The 25,719-nt window shown below is 45.4% G+C and overlaps 1 protein-coding gene across 1 annotated transcript in view; it reads left to right on the top strand.

Annotated features, from left to right (window-relative positions):
• Positions 1-25,719, top strand: part of LOC147627684 (Zinc finger, C3HC4 type (RING finger) family protein) — a 105,348-nt gene that overhangs the window by 19,248 nt on the left and 60,381 nt on the right. The window contains exon 3 of the mRNA XM_086814617.1: positions 17,450-23,367. Coding sequence (XP_086670743.1) covers positions 17,450-23,367 — 5,918 coding nt within the window. The remainder of the gene's footprint in view (positions 1-17,449; positions 23,368-25,719) is intronic.

Genomic DNA, 25,719 nt, shown 5'->3' with positions numbered 1-25,719 from the left:
CCCTCTCTCAAAACATTGCACTCTTGCAATGAAAAGAAGGAGAAGTGCGCTGAACAATCTCAACCGACTCCCAAGTCGAATCCTCAATTTCCCTATCTTTCCACCTAATTTTAACCTCAAGGATAAGTCAACTACAAAGTTTCCTTTCCCTGAATTCATGTACCATATCAGGTTCATGTGGAACATAGGATAAATCTTCGACTTCAACGAGTTCTTGAGGAGTAACTGTGTTATCCTCACCTCCCAGTTTCCCTTTCAATCTATCGATATGAAAGACTGGATGAACTCTAACAATTGGAGGTAGTTTTAGTTCATACGCAACCGTGCCAATCCGATGTATAACTCGAAATGGACCACAATATCTAGGAGATAAATTCGAGCATTTTCCTATTGACAAAGTCTGAAAATCTTTAGGAACATTAAAATAAACCAACGCTCCTGGTTCAAAAGACCGACATGAGCGTCCCCTATCAGCATAAAACCATGCCCTTTCATGAGCACTCCTGATAGAATCCCGAGCTTCGGTCAGCATTTCCTGCATATCTCGCAAGAAATCCCTCGATGCATCAAGCTCGATGTCCTTAAGACCGACATCAATAGGTGCCCTGGGTTGATACCCATACATAAGTATGCACGGACTAAAAAATAATAGCCGTAAATTTAGAATTGTTATAGGCAAATTCCATCATTGGAAGATATTTTTTCCAATATGATGATTTTCTAGAGACATATGCACGAAGCATATACACTATAATCTGATTCATACACTCTGTTTGCCCATCAGACTACTGCGGATGATCAGAGCGATTCACATTCAAAGTAACTTCCTCATTGTAAACCATTCGGAATAAAGTAGGAAAGCATGGCATTATAACAGCAGAAACCATGGATTTATCGGCGCCCTGACATACCCACATCTGCATATGGAATAATCGACGTCTCGAGTTACCCATATCAACATAGAGAATCATCAACGTCTCGATGAGTTACATATGTCCATCCGTAAACTTATCAGGTTGATTGTGTAAATCACCTAAAGTACGGAACTAGAGAAAGAAATGCTAACAAAGGAAGAATCCAAATTTCCTTATCCGAACACAACAAGATAAACTTGTTTGAACTCTAAAGAAAGAGATTTCAACAAGTGAAAATGCCGACAAGATTTCCCTCATCAAAACATGCAGGCTATAGATAAAAGAAGTTTATCTAAAGAATGCCTTCTAGTGAATTTAGAAAATAAGATTGTCTTTGAATGTTGAGGTCAACATGCTAAGTGATGTAAGCAAAGCAACAATCTTGAGCCCAAATTATCCCATAAGATAATATATGTGAGGGATCACTAGCGTCCCATACCACCATGATACCACCCATACATACCTTAACAATTTGAAACTCCCTAGTATGCCGTCTAGGAAAATATGAATAAAATCCTGTATAAAAGGAATAAGATGGCCTTATCCAGACTTTCACATACTAAACCTGTCTCTATATATTTGAGACTACATCAAGGAATAACTCCTTCTGAGTACATCATTTAGAAAAGAAATTGAATTATTGGCGCCTTTCTAATGATAACTACCCAAAACACAATAAAGTTAGGGTAGAAAAATAACTCACCTAGATATATAAGTAACTAGGTATCCGAGTTGGAATATATACAAGAGTATAAGAAATATGCTCCAAAATTATGTGCAAAAAACGAAGGCAAATGCTATCTTCAAAGCGCATGTAATTATTCAAAAGATCAAAAGATCCTTATAAAACCATAGAAGCTCCTCGAATCCATAAAAACCATAGTTGATCATAAAAATCAATGCATACCATCTAATGGACAGTAATCATGCCAAAAGAAGCATTAAAATTGGTGGCCAACTCATCAATCCGGAGTATATGAACGTTATGTTGTTCAAATAAAACTCCAAAGTAAGAAAGTGAAACACTTGTGTGTAGCACTCAATAAAAAACCCCTAGACACAAGTGATCTAGGCAGAATCTGATGAGTCCATAAAACTTAGAAAACATCCAATAAAAATCCACCAAAATAAACCGATCAACTAACCCATGATAGAATTTGTCTTAGGCTTAAGAAATTAAGCACAATCCACACTTTAATAAGTGCCAAAATAAATTATCATGGAAAAATGTCAAAGGTGAAACACACTTTGAACGAAAATTATAGCCATCAAAAGAAATTAAGGAACATGTCTAAAAAGAATGGCTAAACAATGGTAAAAAATCATGAATACATCGTTTAGAATTAATTCAAACATAAATATCCATTAATACGAGATATAATCATATTAATAATATGCGAATAACCCGCATCTATCTAATGTCAGCACGAGGAAACGTACTTCAACATTAAATAACCCTCGAAAATATTAAATTCTCGAGAAAAAGAATTATCATGATTTTTTTTCTAATTTTTCTAAATTTTACAAGGCCTCAAAATATAATAATTTTGAATTCCACCAAACCTATCCTATGGCATTCCAAACCTATATTTTTTTAAAAAATTTTTAGCAATTAAATTTGTCAAAATACCATTGATATTTAAAAAATACCAATTTTTAGGATTTTTAAAAATAATTTCAGAATATTCCTAATTTTTCCTGAGAATCCCATCGTTCACGAAATTTGCAATTCCGCCTGACAATTCTCAAATCCAATGAAATTTTTCAATTTTAATGGATTTTTTTAAATTTTTGGGTCAAAAAATATAATTTTAAAGAAATTTGAATGGTCACGGGCCCCCGAATGGACACACCACATGCCAAACACCAACCCCACATTTTCCCGAAATTTAAAATAACCTTTGTCTAATTTTCCACTAATTTTCAGGAATTTTTTGAAATTTTTAATCAACCCCGAACGCATTTAGAATACGAACGGTCAAAAAATTTCGGAATTCCAACGGTTTTCTCGGAATACGGAAAGCCAAAAGTTTTGGGAAAATGAAAAGACAAAAAAAAATCGGAATGTGAAAGGTCAAAGGTTTCCGGAATACGGAAGGTCAAAAGTTTTTCCGGAATTCGGAAAGCCAAAAGGTTTCGGGAAAACGGAAAGCCAAAGGTTTTCCGGAAGATAAAAAGCCAAAATTTTTCAATAAGAAATTTCCAGGAATTTTTCAGAGATTTTTTAATCTCAAATTCCAAATTTTCTGAATTTTAAAGGCTTTTTTCCAAAGCTTTTTTCTTGAAAAAAATTCAAAAGCTTTTTTTTAAATAATAATAAACTCATTTTTTAAAAAAAATATAAAAAAAATACAAATAAGCTTTTTAAGCTTAATCAGTTTTTTGATTTTTGAAGGGAGGGGGGCGTTTTTTTTCGCCCGGCTGCAGCGCAGCCCCCCCCCCTCCCCCCCCCTCCCCCCCGCGGCCTGTGCGCAAAATCGTGGAGGGAGGGAGAGAAACTCTCTCCTCTCCTCCTTCTCCCTACTTTCCTCTCCCTCTTCTTCCTTCCAATCTCTTTCCTCCTCACTTCTCTGTTAATCAAAGATTAACTTAATCTTTTGATTAACTTTTTAATTAACATATCTTAATCATAATTATCATTAATTATGATTAATGTTAAAAAATCATTTTAAAGAGATTTTTCACTCGGAAAAGAGAAAGAAAAATCAGATTTGAGAGACGGAGAGAGTCCCACGCACACGGGAGAGCATCTCATGCATCAACATGCTGTTCCCTACTGAATTTCAGTAGAAATTGACAGAAATTTGATCGCATTCCCGCGGAAAAACCCGCAAAAAATGTATAAAAATACATTTTAAATCAAAAAAATGCTCAAAAAATTCCTAAGAAATTAGGAAAAATTTCTAGAAATTCAGGGAATCCATTCTCTCAAAAATATCCACCATAAACTTTATGGTATTTTTGAAAAAAAATTCCATTAATGCTTGATTTTAACCATAAAAAATAGGAAAAAATAGCATTAACTCACGGTATTTCCCCGCAACGTCGATTCGTCCATTGAATTGTAGTTACACACGTTCCAATCACCATATCGATGATCCACGTGCAATCCATCAACACAAATCAATAAAAAATAACATTTTAGTAGTAAATATTAAAATTTACTAAAAAAAATCAACAATTAAATAGAGATTGCTCTGATACCACTGTTAAAACCCTAAGATCTCTCTAGATAATTGTTATGCATAATCATGCATAAATCAGGCATAAACTCAACCACCCAACCATCCTCGAGCCCAAGGGATGCACACATGAATAATAAATGAAATACATCATACCTCTACCTTGATGTCTCATACCATCAAGAGGTATAACACAATCCAATAGCATGTAGCTAAAGTGTGAAATGGTAGATGAGTAGATATGGATCTCTACACAGAGACCATAGCATAAGCCTCAAGCTTCCTAGCCTCCAAGCCCCCTTGAGTGTGTCCCATGCCCCTATTATATAGGAGGGCCCTCAAGTGACTCTTGACTTTCCATTCCTCATGTGTGACCCTTGGATGCCTGACCCTAACCTTAAACCTTAAGGTTAGTCCTAACCCATGCTCCACTAGAGCTTGTTCCCATGCTCCCATGCTCACAAGCCTAATGTGGGTTAGCCTCCTAGTATATGCACACATAATGTGTATATAACATAGCACACATAATGTACATATAACAGTTTCCTTGTGGGGGAAAGGGTGAAGTCCTATTTGCTTGTGGAGGAAAGGGTGAAGGCTTTATCCCACATGCTCACTTCACTCCTTGGGGGTGGGCTACATATAGAGCTCCACTTCCCTTAAGCTCTCACTTGAAAGAAAGCTATGGAGGCTCACTCTCCTATATATATATATCAAAAGACCGAGACCGAGACCGAGGCCGGGGTCGGGGTCGGGGTCAATTGGGGGTTTTCTTTTCAAATTTATTTATTTATTTTTGTCTTTTTTCGCTTTTTTTTTTGGAGAAAAGTTTTCTAGGGTTTCTTTCTAGGATTTGGACTTCGCCGCGGCTTTGGACTTTGCCGCGGCGCAGTTCGCACACAGCGCAGACAAATCTCACAATGCAGAAAACCAGGAAACAGAGCGCGGAACAAGATAATAACCAAGAAAACCAGAATTGCAGAAACAAATTACAAAATACGCAACAACGTCAACAACATACACGCAATCGCCTTTCCTACTGTATAAATTTCGCTTCACGCAGCAGACCGAGCGGCAAACTGGGGCTTGGTGCAGGGCATTTCCCCGGCAGCGGCGCCAAAAATGTGCGCTTTTGCCGCACGAGTCGTAGCTGGGGACTTGCCGAACACCGTATGCGAGCCACGAATGGCTTCAAGCATACAACGAGGAAAGCAAGCTCAAACAGAATGCAAAGGTGTGTCACTCACCGCTCAAACCGCCGCCGTGAAGGATTCCCGCGTCGCAGTGAAGGAGGAGCCGCCGTCGCCGCTCTACCGCCTCGCCGCCGCCGTGCTGCTACACAGTGTCGATCGCTCTCTCACTCTCTCTCTCTCTCTCTCACACACACACACACGCAGGAGAAGGAAACCAAGAAGATAAGGCAAGAGCACTCTTGTATTCAACACATTGAGAATGAGAGTTTTAGGGTTACATTTGACTCTTATAGGTGACTTAGCCGTTCACACATGGGCGCCTATACATGGCCGGCCAATCCTAACCCTTACCCTGTTGATATTCAAGGTGCACCTCTCACCGGCGATCACCCAATCCCTTTATCCTTTACATATGGTGCCGACAAGCCCGGCCCATGACTCAGAATATTTAAATTAATTACATGACGTAAAACATAGTACGTCTCAATGTTCGTCATAGGTTAACACTCCTGCTAAATGTGCTCCTGGTCCTTCCTGTGTAAACTGGCCTCGGGCCTTCAGACGAAACCAAAGGGCGGTGCAAAAACAAATTTGCACACAAAACACTTCAACACCTTTGAAGATCTGGAAAAGGAAAACAAACAGGGGGAGCTAGAGTGCTCCTGCAAACAGTACACGGACACCGATTGGCCCCAAAATGCTGTGGCGTCCCTTGCGGTATTTCTTTAATTGATTATATGAGCTTTGATTACAATAAGGCTGGAAAACTCAGCCGTCACAGTAGAACTCCAGAAGCCTGCTAAGACCTTGCATCATGGCGTCTTGTCCACTTAGCTTCCACAAACAAGTCCAGCCATTGTTCACATCAAAAGACTCTCACACATTGAGTCTGCATACAGAAGCTTTCTCCCATGATCATGGCTGCCACAACCATCCATAGCCTCTCACCCTATGAACAACATCACACCCTGACATATCCAGTGCTTCTGCATCACAGCATAGACTCCCAAACTGTCTCCCAAAAGAGAACTCGCATCACACCACAACATACCATACAGTCGACACACCTGTACCAACCCTCTCTACCTTCCAAGGATACTATCCATCTCTGTCATGGATTCCGTGTCCCCTGTCCAATCAGTAGCAAGGCTGTACCAAACATGTGTCCATTCTTGTACCTTCTTATCTCCTAGAGAACCATAAACGTGTTTCCTCGAGAAACCTACGACTTGTTTCCACGTGAAACCCTTAGGCTTGTTTCCCTTTGAAACCTTTGTCCTGTTTCCATACAGAACCATTCACAGCACCATTCAACAACAGTGCTAACAACGGCGTCCATCTAGTTACCTGTTCCCTCATGAAACATCTGGAAACATAGAGATGCCCATAACTGTAGGTCCCTCTCTTCCTTTTCAACAGGAAGAAAACAATCTGCTCCATGAGCATGCAGCCATGCGAGCTTGCATCACTCCCATGCCAAGAAACACATTCAAGTGACCTGTACTTGCAGCCGGAAACCCAAGCACATAGCTGAATTTGCTGCCAAACAAAAACAGCCCATAAAAAGTCCCTGGAATCCACCCTTCAAGCTGCCAAACCCCTCTTGAAAAAAGAGAGAGAGAGAGAGAAAGAAAAACGCATGGGCAAGGCTGCTGTCCAACCCGACGCTCCCTGTTGTCCAACCCTGCCAGTCCTCAAAGAGAGAGAAAACATGCTCAATCCAGCCCCGCCTCCTAGCAAGAGAGAAATGGAATGATAATGAAATGATATATTAACGTCTCTAAGAGGCCATAGTGGCCTATGAGACCAAAACTGAGAGTACATCTGAAGTTGGTGTCTCATCAAAGAGAACAACTAAATGAGACTAAAAAGTACAATAAACTGATTGTCCTACAGTTATAAGAACAGAACTGTAAGACTCCGAGATGATACTGAGTAGAAAATACTGAAAAATGTATATCAGGTAGATCCATGTATGCTGATCAGTTGAAGTGTTGCCCTCTCCTTAGATCAAGTATCTCTGCCATGGGGCTGTCTAGAATGGAGAGGTCGTAGGAGCGAGGTAGGCGCCTCCGATGCCGAGCAATAATGGCTCTGATCTGGCGATGGTGAGGATGCCGTGGTCGGGATCTTGGTGGGCGTGGCCGACGAGCATGACATAATATAACTGCTCTATCAGTGGTGACTCCCTGGGAGCTTGGTTAGTGCCCTGATGGCCCAATGGAGGAGGTATAAGGAGGTGTGTGGGCTGGGTTGCTAGTGCTGGTGCCGAAGAAATCTGTCACGGTCCTCTGTCTAGTGACATCATGGCTTGGCCTCTTGTCTGCCAAGAGAGTCTCTTTGCGTCTCCTGAGCTCAAGTAGAAACAATCCCAGGCATCTCTGATCCTCAAAATCCATGACCCCGCGTAACGGCCCAAAATCCTCTCTGAAGAGGCAGTGATATCTCCCTCGGATCTCATAATAGACTACATTGGTAAATGTAGTGTTCCTCTGTCTCTACCTCCTGGTAGCATAGCTGACAAATGTGGTCATCCAAGATCTGATGCACATATCGCCCTGTCTCAATCCGCAGCTGGTGTGATGAGGTCCGGATCTGTCCAATGGCACAACGTATCCCATGTGATAGGTGTACATCCATGTACGCCGGGCGGGTGATAAAATCATCCGGTGAGAGGTGTAGAAAATGGCTCTTGTAATGAGCCATTTTCGTGCCCAAGGGCTCAAGGGGGCTAGTCCATGTCCTCTCTGTGTCCACTCTAATGATATCCATCCTGATCACGCGGTTTTGCTCTAAGCGGGTGAGATCCAAAAATGGACAATCCAGACTGTACTGAAAGGGTGGTAATGCAAACCATGTAGGTCAAACCATGATCTCATCTGACCGTACCAACAATGAGTATCTCCATCCTCTGCCAACTGTATGGATGAGGTCAATGCCAATCGGGAGTACCTCTGCTGAGGGAGCTCCCATAGCCGGTGTAAAAAGGTAACTGCCTGGAATAGGGCCTCGGTTACTACTGGTGGGGCACCCAGCTCAGCCCGAACAATCTCATGTGGTACTGATGATTTGCTCCGAATCATGCGGGTAATCATCATAATCAGTGGTCTCTCCATTTGCCTCCATCCCTCATCTGTCCCTCTCTGAGATCTGTGATGTATACTAGGTCCCCAAATTGGAGCTCCGTACAGGAGGGTCGGTGTGGCAAGCATATCAAATAGCCACAATTTGGTGCGTGGCTCCTGAAACTGTATGTGTTCACACTGCCGCCCCCAAGGCTGCATGCCCTCGAGCTAATCTAGCTACTGCTGCCTCGTTCAGGGAGAAACACGGTCCCGTGAAAGTAACTCCCAAGTAGACATATGACCTGACGTACTCTACCGGCTCCCCTCGGAAAGTGAACTGAGGCTCTGATCTCGGCACCCATGCCTGTATGGTGTTAAACACCATAACCTTGGTTTTCCCAAGGTTCACTGTCAGATCTTTATCCGCAGAGAAAGCCTGTAATGCATCCAGGTGTCTCTGTAATCCCTCCGGAGAGTCTGAGGTTAGAACAATATCATCAGCATATAACAAGATGGGTATCAACACCCCTGCCAGGCATGCCCCTGGGCCTCCCAATTTGTCTACATAATCAGAGACCGCATCAATGTACAGTCCAAAGAGGGTAGGCGATAGCGGGCATCCCTGCTTCACCCCTATCGTGCTGGTCACCCTATCAAATAGTCCGCCTGGAGCTCGGACTCTGCCTGTCACAAACTCATACAAAGCATATATCCCCCACTGCATATCCTTGGGTACCTCAATGTCATGCAATCCGTGCATAAGCCTAGCACGTGGTACGGTATCGAAGGCTTTGCGGAAGTCCACAAAGTAGCAGTATATCCTTCTCTTATGTGCCCTGCCCTCTTCAATAAGTGCCCGAAGTGTCAGTATGTGATCCAAGGTAGTAAATCCTCTCCTGAAGCAAGCCTGTCCATGTGCTCGATGACCATGCCTCTCTGCCCATCGGCTCAGCTCCGACTCCAAAATAGAGCCATATAATTTGGCCAAGTAATGACCAATCATGATCGTCCTGTAGTTGCCTGGCACCATGGGGTCCCCACTCTTAAAGAGTGGTACAATGATATGCTCTGTCCAGCTTGTCGGGAAACCCTCACAAATGGCACGATTAAACACATGTACGATGAGCGGAGCCAAAGTGTCTCATGCATATGAGAAGTGCTCTCCAGCTAGCCCATTATGATCCTGTGCCTTTCCATTCTGTAACCTGTCTATCGCATCTAGCACCATCCGCATAGTAAAAAAGGTGCTGCTAGCTGGTCTAGCTCCCAGTGGAGGGGGGGTGGGGGGCTGTCCTGGTGCATCATATAGCTCTCTAGCATAAGTATGCCATGCCTCAGGTGCAGTAATCGGAGTACCAGGCTGTCTCTCCTGAAACATCTTCCATGCCCTCTTGCTGTCCTTCCCCAGGAAGAGTTGGTAGATCTCCTCCTCTAGCTTAGCCAGATAGCCTCGTTTCTTCCTCCGCACAAGGCGCCGAAAGATCATCCTTGAGACCCAATGGCAATCTCATGCTGTAGCTGTGCTCGTGTCTCACGACACTCATCATCATACCAACTGTTTTGTGGGGCAGTGCTACGGGGGTGGGTGGAAGGGATAATTGCAGGGAAACGCATATGAGGCGGATGCATGTAGTACACCTGCCAATCCTCTCGTGATCTCGTCCAGAGGGCTATGCGGGTCTAAAGCGAACAAGCCATCAGATACTGCATCTCGATAAACCCCAACTGTCTCACGTGTAAACTGATATCTCGTGTACCTAGGTAGATGAGTGGCTGGCCCATCTCTCGGGGATCTACCTACCAGTGTGAAACTCAGGTATGCATGATCGGCTGCTATGCCAATGGGCCTTTTGGAAATCGTGAAACCCCGCACATCAGGTACTAATGAAGGAGATCCCATCAAGTAGTCCACTGTGCTCGCTCCCCCTTTAGAGTTCCAGTGTGTGAGAGCATCTGATCCTTGCCATTTCGATAAGTCATTGTATATGACCAACCCATGTGCACTCCCAAGTGTGAGAAAATGCTTGCCATAATCTGTAATCTCCCCCTCATCCTGTGCTGATCTCTGCAACCCTACATCCTCTGCTGTGATCTCCCGGTACATAGCCTCTTGAGTATCATACAACTCTGTCTGCTCTGTGCCTGTACGTGCATTGAAGTCTCCCGATAGTAATATGTCTCCCATGCTGGCAAACCTCATGATATCATCATATAGTGGTATATAGGGCGACTCTCCTGATGGTGCAAACCTAGAGTGGGCTGGGGGAAAGTAGCATACCGCCACATATAGCTCGTAGAGCCCCTCTCTACATATTCAGACCCACATGTACCTCGCATTTGCATCTCTATGTACCACATGTATTTTGTCACGAAGCTCCTCCCTGTAAAGTATTGCCACTCCTCCAGATCCTCTGGTACCTCCCACTGTGCGTGGTTGAGGGCGGAAAACTGATTCCCATCTATAACCCCGGACGTCAGGAAGCCTCTTGTTTGTGCACTGATGGGTCTCCGTATACATGGCAATATCACTGTGTCTAAAAGTATCCTCAGAGTATCCTGCATCTGTTCTAAGGGCCCCGTTGCAGTTCCACACCATGAATCGCAAGGTCTCATAGGCCGCGCACCGTCAAGCGGGCCTCCTCTCCGTAATGATGACTCGGCCATCTCTGTATACCGCCCATTTCCCCTCTTTCCTTGCCTTAAGCACAGGCGGCATGTGTTCCTTCCGGTGTGCCATCTGTGCCGGTGTAAGATCCTCATCCAAATAAATCTTTTCCCCCTTAAGGGCCATACTTTTGGAGAGGAAGGCCTTCTTCTTCTCCAAGTCACCAAACCTGATGATCACTTCGCCTTGGTTTCATCTCTGCCCATGCTCCGGTAATGGGTACATCAGTGGCTCCAATTTTTATTGCAAGAGCTTTTGCATCCTCTTGGGGATTTCCCTTATCTTCCCACCCAACTACACGTACATGTAAGGCACGTGCCCGTGTCTTGGCTTCGTCTTCCAATGTAGCATTCATCACCTTTACTTTATTGACTGGTGTATCCTTCTGTTTTTTTACTACTTCAATCCATGGGTTGACTTCCTCAATTTGTTTCTTTGTGGCACTGGCAATTTCAGCCCATGAATGCATTTCCTTTTCACCTGCAGCCACTTTTTGCCCATGAGAGAGAGAGAGAGACATGGCAGTTCAGCCCGCCGGTCTGTTGCACAAAAGAAAGGGCCCTGTGTGTGTTGCTAGCCGACTTGTAGCAAGAGAGGGAGAGAGACGCCCATGGGTGAGCCTGCTGAACTGTACGCTGCCTGCAGTCTGCCCGCCTGTGCTCCCTGCTGAGCTATGAGCTGCCCGCAGTCTGCCTGCCACCCTCTAAGGGAGAGAGAGAGAGAGAGAGCGCGCTTCAGTCCTGTGTGCCCTGCTGACCAACCGTCCAAGAGAAAAGCACACCTCCCTATGCTGCAGCCCAACCAGCCCGCCAGTCTCCTCTCGAAAAAAACATACCCCTGAGAGGTGGTGTCGCGCTCCCAGCTCAAGTAAGTGATGACCATATCTGGTGTTATCCGGCCCCATGTCCTCTGACACCCTGCAAGCTCCCGTGTCCTCCACCTCTAGTGTGTGCATCAGTGGACCCCATGATGTAGTCCATTGTGCTACCGCCCCTTGATCGTGGAAAGCATGTCAGTGCTCCTGAATCCTGCCACTGTCTCATCCCGTTATAAATAACGAGATGGTGTCGTGCTCCCATTTCAAGTAAGTGATGACCATATCTCGTGTTATCCGGCCCCATGTCCTCTGACACCCTGCAAGCTCCTGTGTCCTCCACCTCTAGTGTGTGCATCACCTCGGGGTGCTCGAAATCATAAATGTCGCACTGTCGGCTCTGTGTCTGTGCATTGAAGTCCCCCATAAGGAGGACTTCCCAGAGAGAGAGAGACATGGCAGTTCAGCCCGCCGGTCTGTTGCACAAAAGAAAGGGCCCTGTGTGTGTTGCTAGCCGACTTGTAGCAAGAGAGGGAGAGAGACGCCCATGGGTGAGCCTGCTGAACTGTACGCTGCCTGCAGTCTGCCCGCCTGTGCTCCCTGCTGAGCTATGCGCTGCCTGCAGTCTGCCCGCCACCCTCCAAGGGGGAGAGAGAGAGAGAGAGAGAGAGAGAGAGAGCGCTTCAGTCCTGTGTGCCCTGCTGACCAACTGTCCAAGAGAAAAGCACACCTCCCTATGCTGCAGCCCAACTAGCCTGCCAGTCTCCTCTCGAAAAAAACATACCCCTGAAGATGCAGCTGGCGCCTCCCAAAAAGCATGAGAGAAAAGCGTGTCTCCCAAAAGTGGAGTAGCCTCCCAAATTAGCTTTTGGGCCACCAAAGGTTATAAAACCTTTTAAATTTTAATTCCTTTGTCCCCTTCACACTTGGGGTTGTCCACACACGGGTTTCCTTTTTAACTCCAAACTGATGCCATTCACACTGTCCACCATGTCCCCGTGCTGTCAAGAGAAAAACACAGGGTCATGACACCCTGTCTATCTATGTAATCCAAGATCTCGTCAGGAGACAAGGGGACAAGAGGCAGCCTTGCTTCACCCCGATAGTGCTGTGTATGATCTCTGTGTCACCTCCTGGAGCCCGTACTCTCCCCTCCTCAATGATCCCCCGTAGTGTAAAGATATGATCTTGTGTGGAGTGGTGTGACCAATCATGATAGTCCTGTAGTGGATGGGGTCCATGGGGTCACCTGCTTTCAAGATAGGTACAATAGTATTCGATGACCAGCTGGTGGGGAAGCCCTCACATAGAGCCTTGTTAAACATGTGAACCAGTAAAGGGGCTAGCGTGTACCTAGCATGAGAGATGCTCGATGAGGAGTCCATCATGATCCTGTGCTCTCCCAGTCTGCATCCTGACAATAGCATCTCTCACCATGCTTAGGTGAAAGAAGGAAGAGTGTGGGGGATGAGGTTCAGGTGGATGGGGGAGAGGTGGCTGCTGGGGGGCATGGTAGAGAGAGGTGGCATAGGTGTGCCAGGTGCCGGGTGAAGTAATTGGAGTTGGCAGGCGATGATCCTGGAAGACCCTCTAGGCCTCCTTACAGTCCCTCTCTTGATAGAGGCAATTGATAACATCTTGCAGGAGAGGCAGAGCATCTGGGATTCTGCTTGGTGGGTGCTAAACGGATCCTCTCCTTGGAAGAAATGGGTGAGGTACTCGACATACCGTCGGGCCGTCAGGACGTCAATGGGCGGTCTTTGGCGAGAGGGAATTGTGGTGCTAGAGGCTACCACGGACTGTGTCAAGGCATTAGGAACTACTAGCAGAGGTTTTGTAAGATTCCTCCCTCTAGCTTTTGAGGTGTACAAGTGTAAGAACCTCCCCTTCTGATATTGTAATTATTCCCCTCCTTGAAATAAAAGAAAGATTCTGTTTAACTCTATTTTGACCTAGAGAGAGAAAATGTCTGGAGGGAGGTAGTCCAAATTGAGATATTTTTGGATATAAAAATCCTCCTAGTGTCTAAAATGGTTTCCCCTGGAAACAAACATTCAAAAAGAACTTTCCAATGTGCAATTGGAATTAATTGAAAATAGGTAAAAAAGACCTTAGCCTAAGGGTCTAGATTTTCAGAAATTTTTGAATTATGCTCCAATTAAGGTTCCTATGGGCCAATAAGATTAATCCAAATGTAGGGAGGAGATAAATTGAAGAATAAAAGAAAAACCCACAAAAATGAGTAAATGCTCACATAGGATGAAGAGTTGACTAAGGACAAGGTTTATTAGTGAAAAAATATGAGTATTACTAAAAAAATGAGATAGGTATAGCCCCTGCTCAAGCCTGGCTAGGTAGGCTCACTTCTTTCTCCGCGTGAAACGTCGAAAGATCACTTGTGCCTGCTGGTGAGTGGTGAATCCTAGCGCCACCTCCCGCTATAGACGGGCTTGGGTATGACGACATTCCTGGTCGTACCAGCTATTCTGTGGGACAGTCCCTCCTGGTGATGTAGGGGTGGCTCTAGAGTGTGGGAAGGTGGCTGGAGCGGATGTATGGAGGGTGGCTGAGAGAGAGAGAGAGAGAAAGAAAGAAAGAAAGAAGAAAGAAAGCTGTATTAACGTCTACTAGAGGCCGAACTCGACCTATGAGACAAATCAATGTACAACTGTCAATGTCCTCTCTGGATGTCCAGAAAAAAAAAAAGAGGACAAAATGAACATGAAATAAACTATGAAAGTGCTGAGCTAGTGGGGGGGGGGGGGTTTGATGGATGGAGCACTACTGCTAGAGGCTCAGTATGCAACCTATATGCGTAAGGTATACAAGAATGCAATGCAGATCTATCTAGCTCCAACCAGTACCATAATGTGTGATACATAGGCGATGGCGAGGCAAAAATATCTCCGAGCATGATCTCCGGGTGTGAGTGTAAGTGAGCTAGCTGCTCCTGGATATGGTGCTGATGTCAAGCCCGTATCTCTCTGATCTCCCTCTGATGTAGTCTGGGAGTCTAGTAGCCTGGTGCTCTCGGTCTCCATCTGGCTCGGAGGTCCGTAGCGGGCTGAAGTGTAACCCCCTCCTGTGTCATGGTAGGCATTGGGATAGATCTCTGGAAGAAATCAGTGAGTTGGAGCTGTCGCCCACCTCTCCCTGTGGTATGAGTCTGTAGGAGTGTCTCTCTGTGGCGCTGTGTCTCTAGCAAGAACTGGCCAAATCTGCGCTGATCTGCGGACTCCATGATCTGGCGGAGTGAGGGATGTCCACTGAAGATGGTGGTGTCTCTCTCATTAATGACACTATATGCTTTGCATCTGCATACATAATGCTCCTCACTCTCAACCTCCTTGTGGCATAGTCTGCATATCCTCTTTGCTCTGGGGATCCGTGGTGCTGCCCTACCTGCCTCAATCTCAAGCTGGTGTGATGACACTCTGAGCTGGCCAATCGCCACTCGAGCACTGTGAGGCATGTACACATCCATATATCCGGGTGGCTGAATGAATCCATCCGTTGAGATACGCATAAACTGATCTCTGTAGTATAGCATCTTCGGTGGTAGAGGCTGACTGGGTGTAATCCAAGTCTCATGGGTGTATCGCTGCCATAAATCTTGCCGAAGGACTCTGTTCCTCTCACTTTGAGAGAGCTGGATGTGTGGTGCATGTATATCATACTGTAAAGGTGGTAGGTGATCTATGTGGAGACCATGTTGAGTGAGCCACTGTATCATCTGTAAATACCATGATCTCCTATCTCCACTCTTTGTGAGCTGCCTGGACACCTCAAAAGCTCTATGTGAATCGATCTGATGGCATATCTCTGATCTTGTGTATGAAGCAGATCGTCTGGAAGAGGGCCTCTACTAGCATAGGAGGTGCAGCAAACTCCGCTCGGACAATGTCATGTGGGACGGAGGGTTTGCTGCGGATCATCCGTGAGAGCATGAGAATCTGAGGCCTCTCTATCTGAGACCATGTGGAGGTGGCGAGCCTAGGTGCCCATACTGTTGCAGCATACATCAAAGCAGGGGTGACTAGTGTGTCAAACAACCACCCCTTCGTGCGGGGCTCTTGGAAGTGTGCCTGGTGACACTGTCTCTCTAGCATGGCCAGAGCTGCATACCCTCGTGTGAGTCTATCCCTGGCTGCCTGTGCCATAGTAAATCTTCCTGGCGGAGTCGCGAATGTAATCCCCAAGTACACATATGAGTCTACCACCTCTACCTTTCCTCCTGTTCGTGTGAAGATGGCCTGTCGTCTAACTGGCCTTTGGGTGTGGAAAATCATGACGGTGGTTTTCCCAAGGTTCATTGTAAGTCCCCTCTGTGTGCAGAAGTCATCGAGTGCATGGAGATGATGCTGTAGTCCCATCTACGACTCAGAGACCAAAATGATATCATCTGCATATAGCATAATGTGGACTGTGTACCTGAGATGTCTACCGAGTCCCCACCACTGTGAACAATGAAGTCAGCCACCTCATCAATGTATAGCCCAAATAGTGTAGGAGAGAGTGGGCATCCTTGCTTCACACCTATGGTGCTAGCAATAACATCAGATAGCCCCCCGGGGCATTGTATGCGCTCGATGACGTGCTCATATAAAGCATAGATGCCCCAGACCATATCTGATGGGATCTCCAATGACTGGATAAAGTTTGGCCAATGTATGACCAATCATGATAATCCTGTAGTTGCTGGGGTCTAGCATGTCTCCTGCTTTGTGGAGAGGCATGATGGTGTGCATAGTCCATTCAGCTCTGGTAGGCCCTCCACTAGTGCCCTATTAAAGAGGTGAGCAACAAAAGGTGCCAGTGTGTCAGCTGCATAAATAAGATGTTCACTCTGTATACCTGTGTGGTCAGCCGATCTCCCATGTTGTAACCGGCGGATAGCTCTCTCTACCACCATCGGGGCGGTAAAGAAAGTAGAGGTGGTGGTAGGGCGGGGCTGGTGTGGCTGTGTTATGGGTGGTTACTGAGGGATATGGTAGAGGCTCTTTGCATGTGTGCGCCATGTGTGTGGATCCTCAATCGGGGTACGAGGCCGAGGCTCTCTCATCCTGCGCCATGCAGTGGCTGTATCTCTGCTTATGAGAAGGTGGTACATATCCCAGTACTGTGCCTCCTCATATGCACACCTCTTACGGCATGTGAGGGTCCGTATCTGTCGGCTCGCCTGTCTTTGTGTAATGGTCCCCAGTGCTCTCTGGTGTCTCAGTTATACCTGTGACTCGAATGTTGAGGCAGCAGGCTTGCCTCATCTTCTCCTCTGCAATGGTGGTGTGAATGATTTGGTGTTCTTCCCTCTGAGTCTCCTCCCTCACCTCTTTACGGATGTTCTTCTTCACCACTTCAACCCATCTTGATTGCTTTGCTTCGAGTTTCCCCTCCATGTCTTTTGTGATCTCCTTGGAGATCTCTTCTTTGATGGCTGTGAGAGTGTTGCCATTGATCTCCCCTTCTTCCTTCTCGGTGTTCTTGTCGGCTACCAGTTCCTTTTTCAATGCTCTAGAGGATCAGAGACATCGAACTTTGTTGTATTATTGCTTCTCTGGTGATGCTTTTGTTGATGTATCACTAATTTGTGTTTTGGTAGTTATTTCTTGTTTTCAGGTCAATGGCCAAAGTAGCAATGATGGGAGAGCCTTTTGTTTTCTTCCTCTTCCTGTGAAAACCAATCTTCCTGTACACGTCAATGGTTTTTTTGAGCTTTCTTCAAATCGCAGAGACATATGGCATGGGGCTGATATGGAAGGCATGGGGAAGATACGTTCTGACTGGAATACCCTTCTTTTGAATGACGTGGTGACATCAGCCTATTGCCATTTGCTTTCAGTTGCTCCTGAAGTAAATCGCCTATGCTATTCATTCTGGCCTTCTGGATCTTATGTGAATCCCTGGAAGACTATGGTGGCCGAGTTTTTCAAACATGTCTCACAAAGCCCTTTTTTACACTCAGATGTTGATGGTGGAAGATGGATTACACCTTTACAAGCTATTTTCCACGATGAAGAGATGCAAAATTCTGAACAGCTGGCATCAGCACTTGTTGCACTAGGACTTCCAATTGTACGTTTGCCGAAGGCTTTGTTCCAAACAATTTCTAATCACTGTGCTTGCAAATTAGTTTGTCCAAATCTTGTTAGACAGCACCTTAAAAACATTGGTATTCATGGGATTTTTATCGACTGGGAATCAGGACTTAATATACTGGAATATTGTCTTGGTGATGTTGTTGATGAAGAAGCATCTGCCAGTCTCTCTGAACTGCCGCTTGTTCCCCTAGCCAATGGCACATTTGGTATTTTTGGAGACAGGAATGCAAAGCTGTCGTACTTTGTTTGCTCTGAGAAACAGTGTTTTTTGATGGAAAAGGTGAAAGGCAGGCTCATTGCGAGAACAATTCCCAAGTCTCTTCTGCAAAGGCTATCTCAAATTGCTGAGGCCTCCAATGCAAACATCAGCTCCTTAAGTAATACAGACTTTGCCAAACTCCTCACTGAGATTCTGCCAGCAGAATGGAAAGATAAGGATACAGTACAGTGGATGCCAAGCTTTATGGAGAACCATCCAAGCGAGATCTGGATGGTTATGCTATGGGAATATCTAAGAGATGCTTGCACAGATCTTTCTTTATTTGACAGCTGGCCCATACTTCCAACCACTGATGGACTTTTATGCAAGGCAAAGAGAAGTTTGGGGATTGTAAAAAGTGATGGATTTCTGTCACAGAGTTTTGAAAGTACTTTGATTGAGCTTGGTTGTTTCACGATGAGATCTGACCTTCGAATCAATCATCCATGGCTGTCAAAATGTGTGCATTCTCCAACCGGCATGGGCATCTTAGATGCAATTTCTTGTACAGCTGTGAACACAGGTTGCACATATGAGAAAATGTTCTCAAATATCAGTTATGAGCAGAGATGTGAGTTACGTAGTTTTTTTCTTGATGAAAAATGGTACAGGGAAAACCAGATGAAAGACTATCATTTGCAGGTTCTTAAAAGCTTGCCAGTCTTTGAAGCATACAAAATCTCAGGTTGCAGTGAAAAAGGGTTTGTTGACCTCCTTAGTTCAAGGAGGTATATTCCACCCTCTAATGTGGATGAATCTCTGGTAGGAACAGATTTTCTTCACACTCAATCACAGAAAGAAGTTGAGATTTTGACTAGGGCATTGAATGTAAAGCAGATGGAAAGAGCCACCTTTTTCAGATCCAGGGTCATCAACCGAATTGAGGAGCTTACTTCAGATGTTAGAAACCAGGCAGTGCTAACTATTTTGAAGGAGCTTCCTCTCTTGTGTCTACAGGACTCATCTCTAAAGGATACTTTGAGGAACTTAGCTTTTGTTCCAGCACCAAGTGGTGAGCTTCGATCTCCAAAGTCTCTGTATGATCCTCGCATAGATGAGTTTCAAGTCCTTCTGAATGAGAAACACTCATTTCCATCAGATGTTTTCAGAAATGAGGAGATTCTTGATGTTTTGCAACACCTTGGCTTACAAACTGCAGTCTCACCAGACACAATACTTCAGAGTGCTCATCAAGTAGAGACACTGCTGAAACAGATGCCTGATGAGGCAACTGTACGTGGATTCCTTCTATTATCATACTTGGAGGTCAATGCAGCAAAATTGTTTCCAGTGACGGGTACTGATGGAATTAATGGAATGTTTCTCAAAGTGACTGACATCTTTCAGAATCACAGGACTGATACAACCATTTCCAAGAAGTTTTGGAGTGAGTTGGCTTCTATTTGTTGGTGTCCAGTTTTGGTGCAGTCCCCTCACCCAGGGTTGCCTTGGCCATTGGTGACTACTGTGCTTGCCCCTCCAAGACTTGTCCGGCTTCCCTCAGACCTGTGGTTGGCCTCAGCTAGCATGCGCATTTTGAATGGGGATTGCCGGTCTGCTTTTCTATCTCAAAAATTGGGCTGGGCTGACCATTTAGGGGGAAATGTTCTCGCTGCACAGCTTCTGGAACTGGGGAAGAACCATGTTAATGCCGATAGTCAAGGGTTGAAGCAAGCACTTGCAACTGTCATTCCCAAAATGTATGCACTTTTGACTGAAAAGATTGGCACTGAAGAGCTTGAAATTGTTAAGACAGTTTTGGAAGGAAGTCAGTGGGTTTGGGTTGGTGATAGATTTGTAACTGTACAAGAAGTAGTCTTGAATGGACCTCTTCATTTAGCTCCATACTTGTGGGTCATACCTGCTGACCTTGCTGTTTTTAAAGAACTTCTCATGGAGCTAGGTGTAAAAGAATCTCTAACAATTGAGGACTTTGCCATTGTTTTGTCAAAAATGGCCACACAGAAGAGTGGCTTGCCTTTGGATTCTCACGAATTAAAAACAGTTATCTGGATTCTCCAACATTTGGCAGACTTGGGCTTCAGTGGACAGAGTAAAACTTTACTTGTTCCTGATGTCCGTGGTATCCTTGTACCTTCTTCAGAGCTTGCTTATGATGATGCTCCCTGGCTCTTGGGAGATTCAGAACCTGGTACTGCGTCTTTCAATGCAGCTGTCAGGAACACAAGCCTACAAAGGTTTGTGCATGCTAACATATCCAATGATGTAGCAGAGAGGCTTGGTGTTAGGTCTTTGCGCAGATTGCTTCTGGCAGAGAGTGCGGATTCGATGAATGTGACTTTGCATGGTGCAGCCGAGGCATTTGGTCAACATGAGGCTCTGACCACCCGATTGAAACACATTGTGGATATGTATGCAGATGGTCCAGGGATTCTATGTGAGCTTTTGCAGAACTCAGATGATGCTGGTGCTTCAGAGGTCAGCTTTCTACTTGACCAAAGTCAGTTTGGGTCATCATCTGTACTTTCTCCGAGAATGTCTGAGTGGCAAGGGCCAGCTTTGTACTGCTTCAATAATTCTGTCTTTACATCAAAGGATTTGCATGCCATTTCACGGATAGGGCAGGACAGCAAGCTCGAAAAACCTCATGCAGTTGGGAGGTTTGGGCTGGGCTTTAATTCTGTGTACCATTTTACAGATGTGCCAGGTTTTGTGTCTGGGGATAACTTTGTGATATTTGATCCTCATGCCAGTCATCTTCCAGGGATATCACCTTCTCATCCTGGTTTGAAAATTAATTTTGTTGGGAAAGGGATAGCCCTGCAGTTTCCTGATCAATGCCGTCCTTACTTGCTTTTCGGTTGTGATTTGCAACACAGTTACAACGGAACCCTTTTTCGGTTTCCCCTCCGAAATGCTGTAACAGCTGCTCGCAGTCAGATCAAGCAGAATGCTTACAGCCCTGACATGGTGTTAAGCTTGTTCAGAAATTTTCAGACTATTGTCTCTGAGGTGCTCCTCTTTTTGCACAATGTGACTTGTATCACAGTGTACACCCGAGAAGGATTGGACCAAGAGATGCACATGCTTTACCGAGCTGAAAAGCATGGTGCACAGGATAAATCAGTGTACGATTTTGTTAGTGGCCTTACGGCTCAGGTAAGAGACAAAAGTAATTTTTACAGGAGATTGCAAGATACACCAGAGGACCGATTGCCATCTGATTGTCAGTTAATGAGTATCACCACACATGGAGCTGAGAAACAGTCTACTCAGCTTTGGATGGTAAGTGATTATCTAGGGGGAAAGCAAGCAGTGGAGATGGCCACAAGCAAGGAGAATCAAACCCATGGTTTTGTTCCTTGGGCAGGTGTTGCTGCTAAAATAGGTGCGGAAGCTGAGTCTAACAAAAGTGGAAGCTTGATAGGAGGACTGCCAGAATCCTCTAGTGTAAAATGCACATCCTTGGATGGACGGGCTTTTTGTTTTCTACCTTTACCTGTGAAAACTGGCCTTCCAGTGCATGTGAATGCTTACTTTGAACTCTCATCAAATCGCAGAGATATCTGGTATGGTGATGACATGGCAGGTGGGGGTAGGTTGCGTTCTGAATGGAATGGTTGCCTTTTGAAAGAGGTGTTATCTCCTGCTTATGTTCGGCTGCTTGCCAGTGCTGCCTGTCAGCTAGGCCCATCTGAGGATTACTTTTCCTTATGGCCAACTGGGTCGCCTTCAGAGCCTTGGGCCACTTTGTTGCGTGGTGTATATTTGTCAGCAGCTGAACTGGACTTGCCCGTCCTGTACACAACTGCCAAAGGTGGTCACTGGATCTCAGCAAAGAAAGCAGTTTTTCCAGACTATTCTTATTTACAAGCTGTTGAGCTAGGAAATGCACTAGCTGATGCAGGATTAACCTTGGTTAATGCTCCTAAGTCTGTGGTATCTAAATTTCAGCAGCATTGTCCCTCATTGAGATACTTGTCACCGCAAATGCTGAGAAACTCTTTGGTCAGGCGTAATCGTGCTTTGAATAGCCGGACTGCAATGCTTGCAGCTCTGAAATATTGTTTGTGCGACGTAGAAAAGTCTGAGGCTGTAAAAAAATTAGAGGGACTGCCTCTGGTCCCGCTTGCAATCGGAATGTTTGGAACTTTCACTGGCTCCAACACAGCGGAGAAGATTTTTGTTGCAGATGAAGTAGAATACAGTTTATTAAAAGGTACACTTTTAAATAGACTTGTGGATCGGACCATTGACCCTGAGCTTTTTAAAGAGCTTTATGATATTGCGCAAATCCAAACCACTAACATGGCTCTGTTGTCTCCCATCCTATTGAGAGATCTTCTTCCCAACATTCTTCCTGTAGATTGGTATGGGAAGCGTCTAGTTTACTGGACGCGTGGTGAAGATGGACATCCCAGTCAAGCATGGATGGAGCTATTATGGAGTTTCTTGAGTGCACATTCTGCAGACTTATCTCTGTTTTCACAGTGGCCACTTCTACCTACTTCTGATGAGCATCATTTACTGCAGTTAACAAAAGGCTCAAGTGTTATGATGGGTGACAGATGGAGTGAGAATATGATCAGCGTGCTTCAGAAGGCTAATTGCTTCATGCTCAGTTCCTCTTTCACAATACAACATCCACAATTAGGAGAGTATGTGCATGATGCAACTGCCTCTGGACTTCTGGAGGCTTTGCTTGCAGCAGCTGGTGGGTTGAAGAGCTTGTCAGAAGCATTGAAAGGAGTCTCAGAATTGGAGATGCAGGAGCTCAGAGGGTTTCTCCTTCAGAGAAAGTGGTTCTCCAATGACCATATGGGTGCTGTACATCTTGAAATTTTCAAGCATCTTCCCATTTTCAAGTCCTTCAAAAATTCTGCTTTTGTCAATTTATCAGATTGTATACGAATGTTCCCACCAGATGAGGTGGACATGGTGCTCCTTGGAGATGATTTCATTCATGCAGAGTCAGAAAAGGAGGAAAGTATCCTTAGAGATTTCCTAGGGATTAAGAAGTTAGGAAAGCAGGACTTTTATGAGCATTATGCGTTCAAGAGGTTGGGAAATGTTCCCTTGATTGTGCAGGAAAGAGTGATCTCAAGCTTACTTAAGGATTTCACTTCTCTGGAAAAAGAAGTTCCATCCATCCAAAGCATTCTATCCCTGCTGCCCATAATTCCAACTGTGCACGGCAAATTGAAGGCTCCTGGAGAGTATGTTTTACTTCCTTGCTGTATTACATATCGCTTCTTTTATCCCCTTCTAAAGAAAGCGTGCCTTTTAGGTTATCTAATTAGGATTGATGCTCTTGTCCCCTGTTATACTTCTGTGTGTTGATTGATACCATTCAGAAGACAAGGTCTAACAATTAAATGATAATATGGGTGCAATTAATTTTTGGTTTCACTTGGATCTATGCTTTCTGACAGGGGACAGGTTCAAACCCTGTTCTTTCGTCAATGGATGCACAGACTTATAGATTCTCTGAACTAAGAATCATGGACACTCAGGCTTAGCTGAAAAACGAGCTGAAAACAATTCCTACAAACAAGTCAACTATGGACACTGAGCTGAGAGCTTGGGAAAGAACCGGTGCAAATAACCTACTTACGGACACTGAGGTGAAACTTTCATGAACACAGGGCTGAAAATATGGGAAAGGCTCCTACAAACAAGTTAATCACAACTAAGCCATTTTAGAATGTGCATTTAGGTTGTGAAGTACCTTGCACGAAGAAGGAAGAGGCAGGGCGGGGGGTGGACCTAGCAAGGTGGACGATGATGTGGGCATCATGGTGAATGCTTGGTTCTCAAGGCATCATGATGTTTGGCATGGGTTACATGATCCATGGGAGATAGGAAAAGATGGCTGACATGACGTGATGTGGGCATGATGGTGTCTGCTTGGTTTTCAAGGGCATCATGGAATTTTGCATTGGCCACATGATGCACGTGGAATTGGAGACGATGGCCAACATGACATAGGGACATGTACCATAGGGGCCAATGACCTGTTTGAGAGATGCCTGGATAATTGAGTGTTACATGGTGACATTTGCTTCATCAGAAAAAGTTAATCTAAGAAGTTATCTGTTTTGCCAATAATTTGATGGCTTTTTCTTCCTTGTAAAAATAGAGGGTTGTATATTTTCCTCTTATTTTCCTTTGGTATGAAAGGCTTGTATATTAAAATGTGCAAAGTGAACCACTCTGGTAGCTAAGCAAGTAGACGGTGACGGGTGCGTGAGGCTCTGAGCTCCCCCCCTGCGTTCCTGTGTTCCTGAGCCCCCGCCCCCCCCTCTCATTCGCAGCCTCTGCACCTCCCCCCTATCTTTCTTCCGCCCCCTGCTCCTCTTCCTCCCCCCCCAGCACCTGCCACCCTCCACCCCCTCTTCCCTGCGCAGCTGCGCCTCCCTCCCCAGCCCGCCATTCCGCCCCCCCTTCTGCCTGCCGCGCCCTCTGTCCAGCCCGCCTTCTCTCTCTCTCTCTCTCTCTCTCTCTCTCTCTCTCTCTCTTGCCAGATCAGTGTCCTTCATTCATAGCACCTGGGAGCTTCCCCGACACCGGTACGCACGACTTGCTTTAGAGTCCTCTCATCAGCTAGCCATGGAGGGAGACACCTCATGTTGGTATGCGCAGATAGCATCCTGGTTTGAGCTCCACGGGTTCAGCTTAGACAGACTTCCACCCTTCCAGTACTCTCTAGAGGCACCCTCTCTCACCTTGACACATTCTGAGATTAGTAGAGTCATCAGATAGGACCTCATTCAGTTGGGCACTAGGAGGACATGGCTAGAGCCCTCACAGGAGTTAGGGACAAAGATGGCTTTCTATAGAGACCATCTTCTCCGCACCACTGAGGATGGCTTTATACTTCGACCGAGCTACATGGATACCCATTTGTCCCATGGATTGAGGTGTGCCATTGGGCAGATCCGCACCTCTTCACATCAGTTAGAGATAGAGACAGGCAGATTTAGAGGCATACCTTCAGGGGATAGGATATGTCAGATTTGTTGGATAGAGCCAGAGACGGAGGAGCACTACATCTGTCGCTGCACAACATATTATGAGATTCGAGGGCGCTACCATTGCCTTTTCAGAGAGGGATTTGGACCACTGGCTAGAGTCATGGACTATTGTGATCAGCGATGCTTGGGTTTTTATCTCCTAGAGATCCGCAGGCTCAGAGAGTCCATTATGAGGAGCAGACGCCCGACTGGCAAGGAGTCCACACAGAGACAGATCACTAACTTCTTCAGAGGGACTACCCGGGAGGACACACAGCCGACAGCCCAACAGTGGGCACCCCGTGGGACTCTAGTTGAGAAAGCTATCCAGTTGGGCAGATCCAGACGCCCGAGGGTTTGCAGATCCTTACATCAGAGACGATGCCTACACCGGAGGATTCAGAGCATCATTGCGAGGCATCGGGCTCGTCTGACTAGGCATCTCACTATGGCAGATATCCAGGCCATCCGACAGAGACCCATGCTAGAGCTCCTAGGATGATTACCACTCCAGCCATATTTATGTATTCATGTATCCATGTACTCATGTACCCC

The sequence above is a fragment of the Cibotium barometz genome, chromosome 20, assembly GCF_041138505.1.
Source record: "Cibotium barometz isolate CiBa-2024 chromosome 20, ASM4113850v1, whole genome shotgun sequence".
In the NCBI taxonomy this organism is placed as follows: Eukaryota; Viridiplantae; Streptophyta; class Polypodiopsida; order Cyatheales; family Cibotiaceae; genus Cibotium; species Cibotium barometz.
This window is presented reverse-complemented; position numbering and strand designations above follow the sequence as displayed.